General features: G+C 40.0%; 1 protein-coding gene across 4 annotated transcripts in view; it reads left to right on the forward strand.

Moving 5' to 3' along the window:
- LRCH1 (leucine rich repeats and calponin homology domain containing 1) overlaps window positions 1–17,971 on the forward strand; it is a 259,404-nt gene extending 241,433 nt beyond the window's left edge. For 2 of the 4 annotated variants that reach the window (XM_081083014.1, XM_081083016.1), the window contains one exon: window positions 15,569–17,971. In XM_081083014.1, coding sequence (XP_080939140.1) covers window positions 15,569–15,679 — 111 coding nt within the window. In that variant the 3' untranslated portion in view covers window positions 15,680–17,971. Of the gene's footprint in view, window positions 1–7,909; window positions 9,829–15,568 lie in introns of those variants that run through there. The other 2 variants (XM_081083013.1, XM_081083015.1) reach the window with 1 other exon arrangement.
- The last annotated feature ends 2,039 nt before the right edge of the window (window positions 17,972–20,010 follow it).

The following is a 20,010-nucleotide window of genomic DNA, read 5'->3' on the forward strand; positions in this document are numbered from 1 at the left end:
CTTGATCTTGAAGACAGGCCTACCCTCGGCGGGCTTCCAAATTATTTAGGAAATATTCTTTGTTTCATTCAGGAATCTGACTCCAATTAAGCCTAGGGGTCATGGGCTATTTATGGGCATACTGAGGCTTCCTTTGCCTTTTCTGAGTCAGCTTGGCCATTCCTGGCCTCTGACCTTGATGGAGGGTGTTCATGGTTGGCTATTAGGGGTTTCCACATTGATCCAAATTTAGGACTATTGTAGTATTGACTTGGGTTGAGAGAAATCTGATTTAATAACATCAAAAGTGTTAAAAAGTAGGTATTTATTTAGTTCATGGGGGAAATTTTTCTACTTGATTTTAAATAAATAGCTTTGGCCTCAGACCTCTTTAAAGGACCAAGGTCCTTCCTTAATTTAATAGATTTGCCCTCTTCAGATGAGGAGGGAACTTGGACTAGAAATGTACTTTGTGTTCTCTTCATATTCATTATTGTTTCCAGAGAGGAGAGAGGACTAAGGGCAGCACCTATCTGGAGGGTGGTAGACACCTGGTAGTCCTGTCCTGTGCTGCCTGCTTGGGAAGCGCAGTACTGTTGGAACTGGAGGTTTTCATTGTGTGTCCACAAGGATAGATCGTTTGGTGTCCCTCAGCTTCTGCATCAGCCAAATAGAGTTAAAAATAAAATCCTAAAGTACATTCAGATGCTAACAATGATCACATTGATATAGTGGAATTGAAACTGGACACGACAGGGTCCTGCTGCCTGTCCCTACCAGAGTCAAATAAGTAGAGACAATGTTGAATCTTTGTGGTGCATTTTATTATTCAGATGGCCTGTGATCCAACAGAGTGACAGGCACAATACCTTGAAAAAACTGCCCTGAACACCTCTTTTGAGCCAGCTATTGTGTAAGGTTGAGGGGGGGGGGGGGGAAGAACCTAACAACTCTGTGCAACAAAGAAGTGAGTTCTATCATTGTCCCCATAAAAATTAGCACCTAGCTGCTGTCTCCTTTCTGACAGGTCCTGTCCTTGATCTGCTGTCAAGATTTATCTTCTTTTTGAGTGATAGACCCGTTTGGGCTCCCAGGCTGCTTATCTCCCCAACTCTGATTTTCTTACAGCATGTCCTCCACAGTTTCCAAGGATTCCTAAGAAAACCTCTTATTCTATAGTTATTATTAAACAACTGTGATTCTATTCCTAAGTGCCTATCAAAATTAATTCAGACCCTTGTTTTCAGTAGCTTTCATATTTGCATTTCATTTTTTTATGAGACATTATATTTGAAAATAATATTAACAAATTTCCTACTTTACACCTGTTGTGAGAATTTAAGCAATGATACATATGTAACTTCTCTGAAGTTTTTTGTTAAAAGACATTTATAAGTTGAAGCTACTATGTATTTTTTGTTTCTTAAGAATCTTGAGAATAGCATAAATGAGTTCATTCTCTTTGAATCTAATGCCTCTTTTTCTTCTCAAATCAAAGACTTCAGTATCAATTTAAATCATAGCTAATAAGCACTTTTGGGGGGAGGGTGAGATTCTTCTTGTAAGATTTATTTCATTTTTCCATTTATATGGTTAATCCTGAGTAATCAGAAGTGCAGGCCAGCATGTTTATTTTTAACATCAGTTTTTAAATTAGTAATTTATTTGTTTAAAAAAACAGTTTTCTAACTTTTAAAGTCATTCACATTTCTTATAGCTAGTATGTGTTTACCTTTCATGAAGATCGTTTTCCACTATGCGTTTCCTGATGGCAGTTACCTCGGGTTAGTGGTCTGACAGCCTTTCATATGTACTCAGTTGTGAATATGAGCAGTATCTTCAAAAAGTTCTAAATTATATTTCTAGATTAATTAGCTTACCAATATTAGAGCTATCTTCTAAGTTCATAAAATCACCAATTGGTTCTCATATATTTGGAGAAAACTCTAGAAACCCTTTCCTACCCCACTCAACTCTCTGACACATTACACTGTTAATTAGAGCTTCAAATTTTCAAAATGACCATCAACATTCTGTACTATGGACAGAACCTAGACACAGAACCTAGAGCCAGAAGAACTTCGCTGGAGAGAACATGGCAAAAGATCCTGGACAGAAACTGGCCACAGAACCTAGAGACAGAACCTAGCGAGAGAACATGGCTGAAGAACCTAGAGACAGAACCTGGCTACAGAACCTGGATAGAACATGGCAAGAGAACCTGACTAGAACCTGGTGACTGAACCTGGCTGGAGAACCTGGACAGAACCTGGCTGGAGAACCTAGCGAGGGAACATGGCTACAGAACCTGGCTGGAGAACCTGGAGAACCTGGTTGGAGAACCTAGCAAGAGAACATGGACACAGAACCTGGCTGGAGATCCTAACCAGAACTTCGCTGGAGATCCTGAACAGAACTTGGCTGGAGATCCTGGCTAGAGATCCTGGCTAGGCTGCTGATCAATGAACGCTGTCTCTGTGTCATTCCTTCTTCACCGACTCCGTCCACACCTTTGGGGACCCCTGGACCTGCTGGGGTTGGACCCCAGCATCTGGCGCCCGAACAGGGACCCCTAGGTAAGCGCCCCGCACTCGGAACGGATAGCACTCCACCATAGGAAGAGGGTGGATAGTCTTTGCTGACTCCGTCCACACCTTTGGGAAGCCCTGGAACAGGATTCCCCTAGGTAAGCCCCCCTCATTGAGAACCCCCACATTCGGGACGAATAGGACTCCACCAGGGTGCTGCAAACCCCCCTATAGAGGATAAGTAGGGTAAGAAGGTAGATAGTACAGAACTTAGATTGAGAAGATGTGCCATACTGAGTCCAAAGAAAGAAGACTCCGTATTGACCTTTTAACACATATGCTTGCTAGCAGAGGAGTTAAGGTTACTCCCAGTCAGATGGAACGTTTTATACAAGAAGTATGTCCATGCTTTTCTGAGGAAGGAAAGGTAAATGTAAAGGCATGGGAGAAGGTAGGCCCAAGGAGCCTTTCCTTAACCCCATTGCAGCCTTTTCACCCCAGGAAAGTGCAGGATTGGCAAGCTCTCCCTGGGGTGATAGATCAGGACTCAGGTAATAGCGGAAAGCGCCAATCCTACTTTTAAAATGGATACAAGAGAGCATTTGGGGTTTTTCTTTTAAATGCCTGCTTTTAAAAAATAAAAAAGGGGGAATTTGCCGGGAGCCGGTACATCCTTGCTGTTTCAAGGGCCCTGGCATATATGGCATACTGTTCTTAATATGTTTGCTCACCTTCTTGGCACTATGTGTTTTAACCAAGGTCACCTTTCTGAGAAAGGTTGTTTCCCCAGGTAGGGATTTTCCCCTGAAGTTAGGGAGGGAATAAAACCCCTTAACTAAGTGCCAGGCAGGTATTTAATCACTTTAACTACGAACAATCATGCTTAAGCTACATAATCTTTACTCCCTGGAATGGAGATAAGAAATGCCCTAACCTTTGGAATAGAGATTGATAGGATTGGAATCAACTGGTATAAATACAGATGTAACAAGACAACAGGACACAGAACCTAGACACAGACCCTACACAGAACCTAGAGACAGAAGAACTTCGCTGGAGAGAACATGGCAAAAGATCCTGGACAGAAACTGGAGACAGAACCTAGAGACAGAACCTAGCGAGAGAACCTGGCAAAAGATCCTGGACAGAAACTGGCCACAGAACCTAGAGACAGAACCTGGCTACAGAACCTGGATAGAACATGGCAAGAGAAACTGACTAGAACCTGGTGACTGAACCTGGCTGGAGAATCTGGACAGAACCTGGCTGGAGAACCTAGCGAGGGAACATGGCTACAGAACCTGGCTGGAGAACCTGGAGAACCTGGCTGGAGAACCTAGCAAGAGAACATGGACACAGAACCTGGCTGGAGATCCTAACCAGAACTTCGCTGGAGATCCTGAACAGAACTTCGCTGGAGATCCTGAACAGAACTTGGCTGGATATCCTGGCTAGGCTGCTGATCAATGAATGCTGTCTCCGTGTTATTTCTTCTTCGCCGACTCCTTCCACACCTTTGGGGACCCCTGGACCTGCTGGGGTTGGACCCCAGCAAGGTATAATTAACATACAGCAAATGCCACCTATTTAAAGGTTAATGATTTGATGATTTTTGATATATATGTGTGCAGCCATCAATGCAATCAAGGTAATGAACATGTCTATCACTCCCAAAAGTTTGCTTGTGCCTCATTTTAATCCTGCTTCTCTCTGTTCCCCATTCCATGTCCAAGCAAACACTGGTCTGCTTTCTGTAACTATGAATTAATCTACATGTTCTAGAACATTAAAAACGGAATAATATGTACTTTTAAAAAATTCTAGCTTCTTTCACGCTACATAATTGAGATTCATATATTTGCTTGCATGGATCAATAGTTAATTCCTTTTTATTGTTGAGTAGTATTTATTGTGTGGATATATCACAGTTTGTTTATTCATTCATATATTGATAGACATTGGGTTGTTTCCATTTTTTAGCTCTTACAAATAAAGCTTCTGAATGCTCATGTAAAAAAAAAACCAAAAAACAAAAAAAACATTCTGTACTATGATATTTTAGACTAAAAAATAAATCCTTTGTAAGCATGCTGACTTTAAAAATTAAAATATTTAAATGAGTTGAATTTATTCTAAATTTCTTAGAATTTAGACCAAATTTTACTCAGAACATCTATAACCTACCTAGACTTTTGCCAGATCTGTCTACATTTCTGCTTGTGTCTGTAGTATTGTCCAGAGCCAATTTTTTAAATTATTAATTTTTAGAGAGAGAGGAAGGGAGAGGGAGAGAGAGAAACATCTCTAAGAGAATGAAACATTGATTAGCTGCCTCCTGCACGCAACAAACCTGAAGGATGCCCAACCAACTGAGCCATACCCCCCAGCGCCTGAGCCCATCTTGAATAGTAATCTTAATCACATACTACTGCCTATTGCCTCTAAAAGAGTGGTTCTCAACTTTTCTAATGCCGTGACCCTTTAATACAGTTCCTCATGTTGTGGTGACCCCCAACCATAAAATTATTTTCGTTGCTACTTCATAACTGTAATTTTGCTACTGTTACGTATTTAATGTAAATATCTGATCTGCAGGATGTATTTTCATTGTTACAAATTGAACATAATTAAAGCATAGTGATTAATCACAAAAACAATATGTAATTATATATGTGTTTTCCTATGTTCTTAGGCGACCCCTGTGAAAGGGTCGTTCAACCCCCAAAGGGGTCGAGACTCACAGGTTGAAAACCACTACTCTAAAAGAATCCATCCAATACTCCTCTGGTGATTATGATTTCTGTTCACTATAATGAGAATTAGCTGCTGCCTTTGCCTCCAGGAACAGTTACTGTGTTTTTCAAATGCCTTGCGGTAATTACTAATGCTTTGTAAATGCATGGTGAAATTTTGCCTCCTTAAATTTCTTTCCTTTTTAGTATTTTTCTATTTCAGTTTTAAGGAGGAAAAAAGTATAATGGTTAAATCCCTCTCATTAAGACTGAGATTTGGGAAGCACAAGAGTCAGAAAACTCCCAGGTTCCCCTAGCAGCTGCAGCCCTCGTTCCCGTTGTGGTGTCCTTGCAGAGGGTTGTGTTGTCTGGTAGATTCCGAGAGCGGCTCTCAGGGCCACAGCAGCCCATGCGCCACACATAAGGGTGACTCAGAATTTTGCCTACCATACAATCTTACACCCATGCCTTTTCCTTTAGAGATCACGATTTAATTTAAATCACCATGGAAGGGAGAAAAGGGGGAGAAAATGGGAGATGTATGTAATATTATCAACAATATATTTTTAAAAAATTTTATATCACCATGAACTGTAATTCTAGGCCCTATCTACTTTAGTGTGAATTAAGCCCAGAATCTGGCATCATAAAATTACTTCTAGGATAAAAAGAATGGTCTGTGCTGCCCACCTGCCTATGAAGTGTGCTGCTCAATAAGTGCCCTGAAAACTGCAATAGCGAACTGACTTGAGTTTTCTGACGGAGTTGCTGGGAAGCAGACCATACATTTTCCATAGGGTTTGGGGAAATTATTGAAATATATAATGGAGATAGAATGTTTGGCTTTTAACCTGGAAATACCACTTTTGTGGAAATCACGTTTTAGTTCATGGATGCCTTTTGTCTTATGTCTGCTTTGCTCTGATTTCACTGGTTAAGCACAACATTGCAATAGAAAAATTTTATTGCAATAGAAAATTTCTTTTAGATATTTGCCCATCTGTTAATCTTTGTCTAGTATCTCTCTCCCAGTGAAATCCAATCTATGTGTAGATGTTTTAATTGTTGGGAAAATAACAGTGGCAGCTTGATTCTTCCAAATCTAATGAGAAAAGACACAGTCTAGATAGATATAACATGATTATTATCTTAAAAAATCTTTTGTTGAATATCTCTACCTTCATAATGTAAAATAAGATGAGAACGTTCTTAATCTTATTTAACCCACTTGATATTGTGGTATTCCTCCTTACCTGAGGGCATCAAGATAACCTCAGAAGATACAATTAAGACAAATAACTCTACTTTAAAATCAACTTTTAGTTGCTCTGTGATTTACATCTGCTTAGCAATGAGGCTAAAACTATGGACAATATTATCAAAATATGTTATAAAATATATATTTTAAACGCTTTGCCTACTGCATTTATGAAATATATCACAGATATTTTCTATCCTTGTTTAACTTGGACACAAAACTACAACTTTTTTTCATACTGACATGAATTATAATCACTATAAATTTTAAGCTATTGTCATTTCTGGTTCAGGGATTCAGTGCATCATAAAACTGTTTGCTTCCTGGCAGTAATAGACATCCGGAGGTCAACTCAAGTAAATGAGCTTCTTATTTTTGCATTTAATCAATAAAATAAGAGCTCCGCCTCCTTATATGGTGACTGTAAATTAGACAAAACATGAATGGAGATCTCTTCCTGCCCCCACACCTGTTTAGTGGTGAAGAAATTTACATAATAACCCTATGTGGGAATGTATTGTATTCTAACCTCATATATAAGAAATTTCTTCAAGATTGTTGGTTTCTGTGTAGTTGTAAAAACATGAAATTTAATATGCTTTTTGACACATGTAGGGATATAATTAGAGCTAACATTCCTCAGAACTTTTCAGTAATCCCAAAAAGAGCCCAGCCAGTGTGGCTTGGTGATTGAGCATCAACTTATGAACCAGGAAGTCACAGTTTGATTCCTGGTCCGGGCACATCCCCAGTGTAGGGTGTGTAGGAGGCAGCCGATTAAGGATTCTCTCACGTCATTGATGTTTCTGTCTCTCTCTGCCTCTCCCTTCCTCTCTGAAATCAATACGAATATATTTAAAAAAATAAATAAGTAAATAAGACATAATAATAATTCTAAAAGGAAAATAGGTAGGTGCATGTGTTACTTTTCAGAGAGAAAAACTTTATATTCATTCTTCATAAACCAGGCTAAAAAATACATTAAGAGGACTATGAGGAAAGGTGAAGATTAAAGTTTATAATTTTTGTTAGTAAGGTTAAGACTTAAATGTCCCAAATGAAAAACTCTTATTTTTATGCCATTAATGAGCACATGATGCCACTTGAATATTAAGCCTGTTTACCCCCAGAAGGATATGTAGATTACATAACTGTCTATTCCTCAATAGTGTGATTGCTGGTGAAGGATTTCTTCGTCCTTTTTGCATAAAATACATTTGGTATGCTACTTTTCTTTTGGAATAAAGTTTTAAAATCTTTGATGGTGGAACGGGTTTTACCTGCTTGAAATAAGAGGTTTCTCTTGCCATTTGCTAGTAACCAAAAATGTATGCTTCTTTCCAGCTGTTCTTCTGTGTATTTTTAATTGTATGCACTGTCTCTTTCTGTTCTAATGGCTGCCCTCGGAATAGGCTGACCTCTGCTCTCCGTATGACATCCTGCAGTTGGATTTTCGTCACATTCGAAAGACTGTTGACACTCTGCTGGCACTCGGGGAGAAACCCCCACAACCAACCTCTGCCCTCCGCTCCAGGGACCTTATAAGCTTCTGTCTTGTCCATATTCTCTTTATAGTGCTGATCTATATCACTTACCGCTGGAATGCCCTGTCTGCATAACGTCTGCATGTGCATCCAAGCGCTCTGCTCTGTCCCTGATCCATTAGGAGTCCTTCCTCCATCTGACCCTTTGCCTTGCGAACTTCCCGTTATCTCTTCAGTAGTCTCTTGAGTTTTGAAGCTGAACATTTACTAATCAGATTTTCCAAAAGCACAAACTTATAGAATGCAGTTCCCTTTAAGTAACTTCTCACTTACTGAAAAAAAGTGACAAGGAAGTGTATTCACACCTCATGCTTCCTCAGCCACAGCCCACATCATGCCAGCAGGGGTGCTATATAGGTCCTCTTCCCTCTCCCTGCCCTGGGTAGAGTAGAAGAAGTTTCCAGAACAGGAACAAAAGGGAATATGAAAATCTTTCCTTTGCAGTATTTAAGTCCAGCCTAATTCAGGACTGGGCAATTGAGTTGCAGAGGTCCTCCCACCCTCCACCCCCCTTTGCAGGGGAGACAGAAAACCAGCATTTTGGCCCAATTTGGTCTATAAAACGCTTTAGTAAAATAACAAACAACAACAAAAAAACAAAAAAAACTATTGACCAAATTGAAAAATCCCATCTGGGGAATGACTGCTTTGCTGGCCATTTAGTTGGATTGCTCGCTGTTTCCTACGATGGGAGCTGTGAGGGGTACCAGGGCAGGTTGCTGCCCACTTCTACCCTGAGCCAGCCCTTTTGCCCTGCTGCTTGAGACAGCTGCACAGAAGGGGCGCTGGGGAAGGAAAGGCCATCTGTGTTAGAGCACCGCCTGGGAGATTTGCTTGCACACCAATTCCCATATATTTTTACTTCTCCTTGTTAGCCTCTTTAAGCTCTTAGAAGAGCATTTTCCGGAAGAGATTTCTATTTTTAAATAATGTAATAGGTCATTTTGGCTTTTTCTACATCACATTTTTAACAGCAGATCCAGAATGTGATAGATTTGACTATTTGTTTTCAAATAAAGTCATGAGTCATGGAACATTCTTGGTCCTGGAGCCTGGTTTCTGTGGCAGGAGCTAATAATAAGATTGCTCTTATTTTAGAAGAATGTAATTTCTCTAATGAATTGAAATTTCCATTTAACCATTGTTAGCATTCTGCTTTTATTTTTAGTAAGCTTAAAGGATTATATATTAACTATATCTGCCTTGGAGCAAGGTGGTCAGTTTGTATTGAAAAGATAAAACCAATAGAATTTAATCTAGGCCAAAATATTTCTGGTTCTGGGTTGTCTTTTTCTAATATGAGAAAGCCCTGCTCCAAGGTTAAGACATATTCCCTATTTTCAGTCTAATCTGGTTGCTAAATATTGTTTATTAAATTGGGGAGCTGATGGAGTTAACTTCCTCAAGATAAATTTCTAGTTTACTGTGATGCAAGTGATCCTCATAGACAGCTACTAAGATGATAATTGTATTTTTATGAACATTTCCATGAATCCAGGCTACTGGAGGATGTAGAAAACCCATCTAGTTAGACAAGTATATTTATAAAGATTCTTTGTTGCTAATCAGCTCAGATTTTCTAACGGGAGATGGATGACATTCTTTACCTGATAATATCTTGAGTTAACTGAGCCTTTTCCTTCTGAGTTTGTACTGATTGGTGAAATACAGGGTATGTGAAGTTATCGAATTAACCTCAGTTGTGTATAAATAACCTGCAGATGTACTGAATTGTCTTTGGTGCTATCTTGTACTCTTCAATCTGTAACAATAAAATCCCTTTGTACAATGTCTAACCAGCACCCTGAGCCATAAGTTCTTAATAAACACATTTTGGGTGATTATTCCAAGTTTTTATCAGCCCATCAGTACATTTTTTGTGCACACCCAGAGTGGCGCTCACCATTTCCATCTAGCTCTGCAGTGCATTGAGGCTTCCTTTAATGATCAGCACTGTTTGTTTGTTTTTCTTCTTGGGGAGGGGGGGCAAGGGGGGCACCACAGGGGAGAAGAGAGATAACTCACTGGGTGGCTACCTAGAAGAAAATTTTGTCAATGTAGACCAATCATGTGAGATCAGATTTAGTTTTCTGGGTTGATTCGACATTGTTCTTAGCTATGTTCATATTTCAATTCGGGTGTCTAAAGTATTTTTTTGGACACGCTTTCATTTCTCATGTCATTACTGTATCTGCACCCTAGTGTGCTTCTCCTCTAGGGATCTGTCGGGCGGCATTTTTTCATCAAGTAGTATGATAGCTAGCAGAACACAGTTAATGTAGCCCTTTAAGAAAAACTTTTAATGAACTGTCTTGCCCATTATCAGGCTGTTAATTTGTATTCAGAATATTAACCCTCTCCATGGTTCTTTCCCAAGGTACCTGCAACTCATCCTAGCTTGATGCTGCCATTATAGTGTGCCTGGGGACACATGGCTGACCTGCTTTTCCTCTGCGAGGTGGTCAGGGGTTTAGTTGTGTGATATGTATGTGCATACTAAATCTCCTTCCTCTGATAAGAAAGACCATTTTTCAGATTTCCTTCCCATGCCTGATAACAAGAACCAAGTACTTATTTACTTTAAAAACAAAACAAAACAGACTGATCTATTTGAAGGTTCTAATAGAAGGTTCTCTTTCTCTAGTTCCTCCAAATGGTGGCAACTCACCACTCACTGTCAGGATTTCTACAGTGTGTGATAACTAATTCTTATTCATTCCCTCTGTTTATGGATTTGTGGTTTGCATGCAGCTTACTGTCCTCTGGGAGAGACGCTTATAAAATAGGGCATGTGAAAAAGGGGTCCTACAGAGTTCAAAAGTAAGATAATTCAGTAGGAATTTCATCAGTGAGAGTAGATAAGTAAAGGCACTTGATATTCTGATACCATTTGTGAGTAAGAAATTAAATTTAGTGCTTGGTGGTTTGGATTCTCTCTATAATCCATACCTACTGCTGCTGTAAAAGGAAAAAGTCGTAAGGACAAAAGTTGTTTCATCTTCAGGGTAAAGGTAATGTACAATGGGTTAAAATTTCAGGAGTCTAAATTGAGTTCTGATTTGATGAAAAATATTTTGGTGATTTTATTTAGGAGATTTTTTTCTTTAAATTAGGCTTCACATTTTAAAATTAGTTCTCAATAAACAATCAGGTATATAGAGTGTGTGCTTTTTGCCTTCTTTAACTATCAGAGTCCAGTTCTTTGGATTTTCACCACAATTTTGGTTATGCTTGTGTTCATTTATTCATTCCTCAGAGAGCTCATGTGGCAGAACAGGAACATGAAGTTCCCTTATGTTAAAGCACTGGAGACCATTTTGTTTCAAGTTTCAATCAAGTTAGTGCTAGGCATTTACAGTTTAGGTAAAATGTGCTGATGTGAATGACTTCATTTTGTCCAATAGTTGGCCTGGGAAGTAGGCGTGTAGCTGTTTGGGAGAATAAGGGACCATGGAAAGAGGAGCCAGCCAGGCAGTGACAGTGTGCAGTCTGCCTGCTCCTGCCCCTCACTGTGAAAAGGAGCCAGATGAGCTGAGTGGCAGAGCTAATGCCTTTCGCCAAGTTGAGGGTTCTCTTATCCCCCACCTGATGCTGAATGTGTTGGGTCTTGCCTAGATAGGACTTTGAGGGTCCAGAGCCTCTTCTGTCTCATGGGCATAAGACGGAACATACTTGCTGTTGGTCAAAGACACTATGAGAAGCAGCATGATGTCTGGAAGGAGCCTCAACTCTAATATGATTCACATGTTCAAATCTGGTTTCACTTCTTACCATCTCATCTGTGTGACTTCAGTGAACTTACTTAAACACTCTACAGCTCAGTTTTCTTATCTGTAAAACCAAGGTATTATGTCTTTCTGACAAGGTTGTCAGAAAGAAATAATCAATGCAGATCTGGAGCATTGGTGCCAGGCATCAAGGAGGTACCCAGGAAGTCTAAGTTAGCATGTAGTCTTTATGGTGTGCCTGCCTTTGCCCTGCCCTGTTTGCTGTGGTTCACAGAGGGGCAGGTGAGGGGATGAGTGAACCTCATTGACTCCACCATCAGAGAAAAAAAAACAAAGCATGATTTCTTCAGAGGGGGTCGGAAGCATTATTGTTATGCAAGATAGTAATTATGACTGTTCTGTGTTTAAAAAAAAACAAAACACACGACCAAAGAAGCTCATGGGTATACTAGAACAGTGTGCTGCCATATTCTCAAGGAAAGCCATTAGGCTCTTCTAACATTAAAATTTAAATGTATTTTAAGTCAATGTAAAGGTACAAGATCTCAGCTTTAACTCTTATATACAAGGTGAGGTGGCCCTTTTCTATCATTTCTCAACCAGCTATAAATATACAGCAGTTCATTTCCCATCCCAACCTCTAGTTCACTCCAGGAATTCCCTCCGCTGTGGCAGGACCAGGGTGATGGACAATGGCTTCCTGGTCCTCGTTGTTACCCCTCCTCATTTCTGGCAGGCTCCCCTTGCTCATCTTGCCAACCAGTGCCTAAACTCGTAATTCTCATCAATCTTCACCACAGTCCTGTGATAAAATAATGGAGCTGCCATGTTGTGTGAGAGGGTTTCTATTATCTTATGCTATTCTTCTCAGTACCTCCAACCCCATCAGAGTATTCTGAGGGTACTTCTGGGTTTCTTCAGGGGGTCTGAATGAAAGGAGAAATGCACTAGGATGTATGGAGTACCTTTTTATGTCTTCTATTTGGTTCTCACTCCCAGTTGTAAGGGCTCGGGGGAAACCAGGAAGGTGAGAAATGCTGGTTTAAGAAATAAAGGCCTGGGAGAGATGATGACCTTAAGCTAATTCAGTCGGGTATGTCTCCATGACCATTAGCTTGGAACCTCTTCAGCCACTGGAGCCACTGCTTATCAAGGGGACTGGGACATTTATTAATGGAGATCTGTTCCATCTCAAGCAGGATACAAGATAGAACATCTGGCCCTGTAAAAGCCATGTACATAGAGATTAGGCCCTGTGGAAATAATACTAGAATTCAGGAACATTCAGGACTAAGCATAAGTAAACACGGAGGTTGAGAAGCAAAATGTCTTGTTCAAAATGCCTTGGGCATAACCTTCATTTTTAAATTTCTATTTGTGTTCCTTGTCCAATGTTCCATCCATTTCTTAATGCTTTTCTTACTGATTTATTGCGATTATGAGTCATGTAAAACACTTGTAATTTGATGTAAATACTTTTTTATAGTTTTTTTAATCTTTTAATTAATGCAGTGGGTTTTGACAAATGCAGGCTTTAAACTTTTAAGCAATGAATTTTTTTATATTTTCTCGTGATATTTTTATATTTCTTTTTAGCTTAGGCAATAAAAGATAGTACTATATATTCATCTATATCTTATTAGGAGAGGTTTTTTAAAACAAACAATTAACTCTTTATTTCATTTCAGTTTGATTTTAACATAGATTGTAAAGTGAAGATTTTCTTTTTCCCCCCCAACTAAATGCCCTGCACTGAGAGCTTAACCATATTTGTGGTCATGTCCTACCAAACCAGGTGTTGACTTGGGTGCTATGAGGGTCATAAGAATGAGAAAAGCACATCCCTGCCCCAATGGAACCAAGCTTAGCAATAAAATGCCAGATTTGGGTGACTTCACAAGCCTGTGGCGTCAGGAAAGGGTACAGACTGACCTCCAGCTATAGCACAAGGAGGAAGCACACTGCCCATCCTGGCCCAGTGCAAAGCTCAACTCAGATAGGACCTCCCATCCTTTTTCTTGGTTGACATTCAGCTACTAAGTTGGCAAGGAGCATAACTTGCCTGCCCACCTAATATGCCATTGGCCACAAGATAATTGTATTTCAATGCATAGCAGCCACATGAAACAATGGTTGAATTGTGCTTTCACTAATCAGCTATCTTATGTTGACATGTGCAACTTCTTAAGACCTAGAGTTAGTCTCTGAGATACTCTGAATTTACCTCAAGTTAGGGAAGGAGTTAGTGAGACAGTGTAGGAAAACTGACATTTTGAGGCAGTGCAACAAGTTATTGGAGGTGTCATGGTGTGTTCTTTGAAGGTCTTTTTGAGACCAGAAGGCCTGTATCTGTACAAATTTGTGGAGAGTCCTACCATTGAGGCAACAGGAAGATCTAGTTCCTCAAGCAAAAGTCACATGAAAAGGAAGCAGTCTGTCCAGAGACCCTGATTTGTTCCTGTTGAACACTGTCTCCATTTAAACTTTCCTTAAAAACAGCTGTCATTGAGCTGTGGAGAAACAACCATCATGGAGTAGAAAAGAGGCAGTGTTTGCTGTGGAGTCTTTTCTGAGCCGAGGAGTCACGCTCCGGAAAGTGATTCCCTCATCCCCAGAGCCAAATGACAAAGACATAAAATTACTTCATCATGTTATTTTATAAACTGTTTTGCATGCAAGTTTCTACATACCGGGAGTGACTTGTGTTAATTGTTTTCCTTGAGTTGTATATGCTGGACATTTCCTAAGAGCAAAATTACAACATGAGAAAGTAGCAGGATGTTTGTGTCTTTGACAGCAGTATGAAAGATACTTAAAGAGAGGCTATTAAGATTGCTTATTTATAAGGCTGTTCATAAACCAGGAAAAAAAGGATACCAATCCACCAGCATGCCTCCATTCCAGAGATCATAGGAAATAAAATAAATTGAACTAAAGTTCATGGTCAATAGAACAGTGTGTGAGCTGTATAAATGAGTTCCTTTAAAAATGTGTGAAAGGGCCCTGGCCGGTTTGGCTCAGTGGATGGAGTATCAGTCTGTGGACTGGGGGGTCCCGTGTTCGATTCCGATCAAGGGCATATGCCTGGGTTGCAGGCTCGGTCCCCAGTTGGGGGCGTGCAGGAGGCAGCCTGTCAATGATTCTCTCTCATCATTGATGTTTCTATTGCTCTCCCTCTCCCTTCCTCTCTGAAGTCAGTAAAGAAATACATTTTTTAAAAAATGTGTGAAAAGCTATTTGCAACTTTGATTTATAAGAATATAAGCTGCCCTAGCCAGTTTGGCTCAGTGGATAGAGCGTCAGTCTGCAGACTGAAGGGTCCCAGGTTTGAGTCTAGTGGGGGGCACATGCCTGGGTTGCAGGCTTGATCCACAGTGTGGGGCATGCGGGAGGCAGCAAATCAATGATTCTCTCTCATCATTGATGTTTCTATCTCTCTCTCCCTCTCCCTTCCTCTTTGAAATTAAAAAAAAAGAGAGAGAATCATAAAGAATGCTTAAAAAAATAGAATATAAGCTAATATGCCTTTGATGTGTGGTTTCTAGCTGACTGTGTATGGTTCAGTTATTCAGTATAAAGTTTTGTTAAATGTTTAGATTTCAGGATGGCTGGGCAGTTTTTTGGATCACCCCTTATTTGGGCAAAGTCATTATTTTCTCTGCAAACACAGTAAAGTTCTATGTAATGGCCTGAAAACAAGAAAGGGAACATGGTCTGAGCTCAACTTCCATCAGTGCTATTGCAAGATTTTATGATTAGGTACCAGTCATTAAAAATTGATGTTTGTTCTTTCTTTTAGGAAAAACTATGTCTACCCCATCACATCCTTGAAGAGAAAGGCCTGGTCAAAGTGGGCATTACTGTTCAAGCATTGCTAGATGTGACTATAACGAAGGCTGTATTCACTTGAAACCAACTCCTGTCCTTTGGGTCGGCCCAAACCCTTCTCCCATCAGAGATCCTGAACTCTGCTCTCGGAACCAGTTCCCCCATCCTCCCACCCATTGCCCGTGTTCATGAGTCTAGTTGCATTTAAGGGAGGACCTAAGAGAAGATGTTCTACCTTTCAGAACTGACCTCCGAAATTAAGATGTGACAGGTATTTATCTTGAAGCCAGTGAGGGAGCTGGTTACGAAGAACTAACAGCACATCAATGCCTTTACAACCTCCTGCATCCCTTCCATGCTCACCCACTGCCATTACCAAAATACCAAGCACAACTATTTTGCAGCAACATGCACTTGTTTCACTAAAGCCAAACTCATTGTATATTTAGTGGGGGGATGAGGGGAGACTCGATCAAGTTTTTCATCACCAAATTTTTCAAGAAATTTCTTGAGACCATTGCCTTTTAAAAATCTATTTTCGACATACAAAATATTTATATAAATGTTATTTATTAGTGAGTTGTTATTCATCCTTTGGATGCAAATTGTAAATTAGGAAACTATTTTATTACTGCTTTTTTGTGGTTAAACACTTTTTAAATTATAAATATTGAGTTATTTTCTATCCTCTTTGGTGTGCATAGTTCTGGGTCTCAATAATCATGTTTTCTGGTATATATAACTCAGAAAAAAACAACAGGTGCTTCTGTGACAAGAGCTGTTTTCTGGGGAGGCATTACTTACACTTTGGTTTATAGAACATTGGTCTTGTTTATATTTCTGCATTCCATCCAGTTTCCTACATTCCAGCAGCCCTGTTGTCCCATGATACAATAAACTGACTGAAATCAAGAGAGCACCCCAAAGTTATTTGTAAATAGCTGTGATGAGGAAAAAGACATTAAACTTGAAGATAAAATGTGAACAGTTATTTTTTGGATTCATACATATTTTGCTATACACAAAACATTCACATTTTAACACAAAGAAGTAATGTGTTAGCATCATCTATCTTGAAGTATAATTTTGCACTGTAACTTGGGAATTAAAGAAGGCTAGCACCAAAGGAAATAAGGAAATGGTATAGGAAAGTGGAGATGATACTAAGTTTATTGTTTAACCAAAAAGTTTCTTAAAGGGCAGCTTTCAACTGAGAGTGATCAAGAGTTACGTCAGACACATAAGACCTGGATCATGAAACCAGCACTTCCTACAACTGCCAGTTTTCAAAGAGAAAAGATTTTGAGATGTGGACATGCTCATTTTATTGTAATTTAGTTGGTGGCTTTCAGAGTAGCCCATAAAACACTGCAAGATTGATGGTCTCTGGAGTGAAACTATAAAAGTAAGTAAGTTGTTGAGTTAGCTGCATGCAAAAACGGGGAGTTGGGGGGGGGGCGGGGGGCGCTAGGGGAAGGTTGCATTTGTGAGGCTGGGTGGCCTAGCAGGGAGCTAGTTCAAAGGAAACATGATTAAAAAAGAGCCAGCAAAGGAAAGGTACCCGTGTTGTTCTGAGAGACTCACACAAGACTTCCCAGACTCAACAGACTGTTGGTAGGCAGTTACATGAATGAGCCTTCACCCTGCTGTCCGATATTCCAGTCAGTCACCTTTCACAGTCTTATGAATGCTCACTGCCTCTTTACCTCTGTGAAAAGCCATTGTAAGTTTTTAGAGCAGCAGCAGCCACAGTTTGTAAGAGAAATAAAAGGTGAGCACAAAAGAAAAGACACCAGGAAGATATGTGCACTGAGCACAACATCAGCCAAGGCCACGGCTGCCCTCTGCTCTGGGCAAGGTGAGAGATTACTGAACATGGTGGTTTGAATTTGCAGCTTTCAGTTCTTTTCTATTAAATGTACTGTGCACTTTAACCTAACTTAAAATATATTTTAATATTTTTCTGTACTGCACAAATACCTGTTGTCAAATAGCATAATGATATAAACAGAAAGTCATTTTGAACAAGGAACATATTCAATATAAGCAACATTCAAAGGTTGGTTATAGAAATAGGAGTTTTGATTGCTGCACCTTGATGGGCATTCAGATACAGGGTCCTGAAATAATTTTTTATGTGTATATATGGCAACATGAAGCTCTGTAATCCTTGTTTTGAGAGATTTTTTTTAAGATTAAAATTGTTCTTTTGATATTAATTTTCAGTATTTTCTTGAAGTTGTCTATATAATACAAATGGCTTCTATATTTTGTAAAATGGCTTTCTTTCTTTTAAATGCAGCTCTTGTGTAGCTAAAAATATCTTTAAGATAGTTGTACACTGTTTATATGTGCAATAAAATGTGCATGGCCAGCTAACAGTACCATCAGTGGACAGAATGTACGTAGTGCAAATCGCCTTCCTTTTCTTATTTAACGGCCATTAAAACTTTGAATGTGAACAAACCATTTTCTGATTGACTTACCCATGTGATGCAAAGGTTGACACTGGTCACAAAAGAAATCTTAGGGGGTCATTGTTTAAAAAGTTTGTGACAATCCTCTAGTGCATGTTTGTGTGTGCATGTGTGTGTGTTATTTCCAAACTAAATCTTACCTGGAACCACAGAACATACAACAGTTAAAATAGAGTTAATATGGTGGGATAGGGGTGTCCCTCCACCTATCACTTGGGTGGTGGCTCCAGAAGTTTCTCTGAGAAAGCCTGAAGGTTCTGTGGAATCTGACACTGAGAGAGTAAAGTGGCTCATGGCTGGTATGGCTCAGTTGGTTGGAGTGTCGTCCCATAATCCCAAAGGTGGTGGGTTCAATCCCCATTGGGGTATATACAAGAGACAACCGTTCAATCTATGTTTTACTCTTCTTCTCTGTACCTTCTCTCTCTAAAAAAAAAAAAAAAAAAAAAAATCAGTAAACATATCCTCAGGTGAGGATTTAATAAAAAAAAGAGAGCAAGTGGCTGTGTCGATTACACTTTCTATAGATCTGGCCAGTGTTATTGTTTTCCCCCACAGCCAGTCTGCCTGTAATGGAAGAGCAGCTGCTTTAAAGAATTCAAGTCAAAATAATGACGGATTGTTTCTGTCTTCTTATCCCAACCCACATACAATAGACACAGGCCTTAGACCAACAGCCTGAGCAAGAACTGCAGTGACCAGTGTCAGGTCCTCTACGTTTAAGATTCATGTCCAGCTATGCCTGGCCCATGATGTTCTCATTGGAAATGCTGCTCTTTTGCCAAACTCTGAAACCTCAGTCATCTTGGTCTTCTGCACATCACAGAATTAGGGGCTTCACAAACACTTTGCATTGTAAGTTGGCTGGAGCAACTGAGGAGTGTGTGAGGGCAAAAAGAAAGATGGCAGCAGGAGCCCTCGGGAGAGCCTGGCAGGAGCATGCTTGCAATAAGTTCATCTATGCAGTTCAGCCCTATGGCATTGGCCACAGCTGGGAACTGTCCCAGAGACCGAGTTCTAGCCAACAGCTGTATCTGGAGGCTTCCCAGTTCTTGCTGGGTTGGCCTGGGAGACCCGGGCAACACTGACCCAGTAGAGCTGGTTCTCTAATCTTGCATCTTCCAGGTCAGCTAGGAGAGATCAGGTCACATTGAGTCTGGTATTATCTTCAGAATTGGTACTGCTTGAGTATGGGGCATGTGTGTAAAGCAGGAATCTACCCTAAACCACTGTCTTTACTTCCCACACGCACATGCTGATGGGCCACCACAATGGCCAGTATTTTTGAGTGGCTAGTGTGGGTCAAGTGTTTTTTTTCTGAATCATAAGCACCATTAAATCAAGGCTGCTTGTCTATTTTGTTCTCAGCTAATTCTGTTAGTAAAAACAGTGCTTATGTAGTAGGCTTTGAAGAGATGCCAGGTAGGAGAATTAATGAATTTTACATACATTATCTCAGAAAGTCTTACCAAAATGCTATATGGAAAGGATTTGTAGTAGACTATGGAGTTGCCCACCTAATACCACTTTCTTATAGGAAGTTAGCCTTGCCTTATAGATCATGAAGTTTTTATGGTTCTTACCTGACACTGCTTACCTGGCTGTTGTTTATTGGTTCAGGAGCAGCCACCTTACTCACAATTGACTAATAAGTCTCTTCCCAAAATGCTATTTCTGACTAATTAGATCAGGGAAAGACCCAAAGACTCCAGAGACACACCTCTGCCTGCAGATTGACTGGATTCAGTCTTGAGTAGCCCCAAATAATTGTCCACAGGTGGGGTGAGAGGTTTCCAAACAGAGTGGCACAGCAATTGCTTCTGCCTGGAGGCTTATTGGTATCCTCAGTCTCTTAATGGGCCTCAGAAACTTCACAGAGTGGGACCAGGGTTTTCCAATAGAGTGGGTCAACTGTCTTCCCCCCAGGCAAAAACTT

The sequence above is a fragment of the Myotis nattereri genome, assembly GCF_964212035.1.
Source record: "Myotis nattereri genome assembly, chromosome: 2".
Lineage (NCBI taxonomy): Eukaryota > Metazoa > Chordata > Mammalia > Chiroptera > Vespertilionidae > Myotis > Myotis nattereri.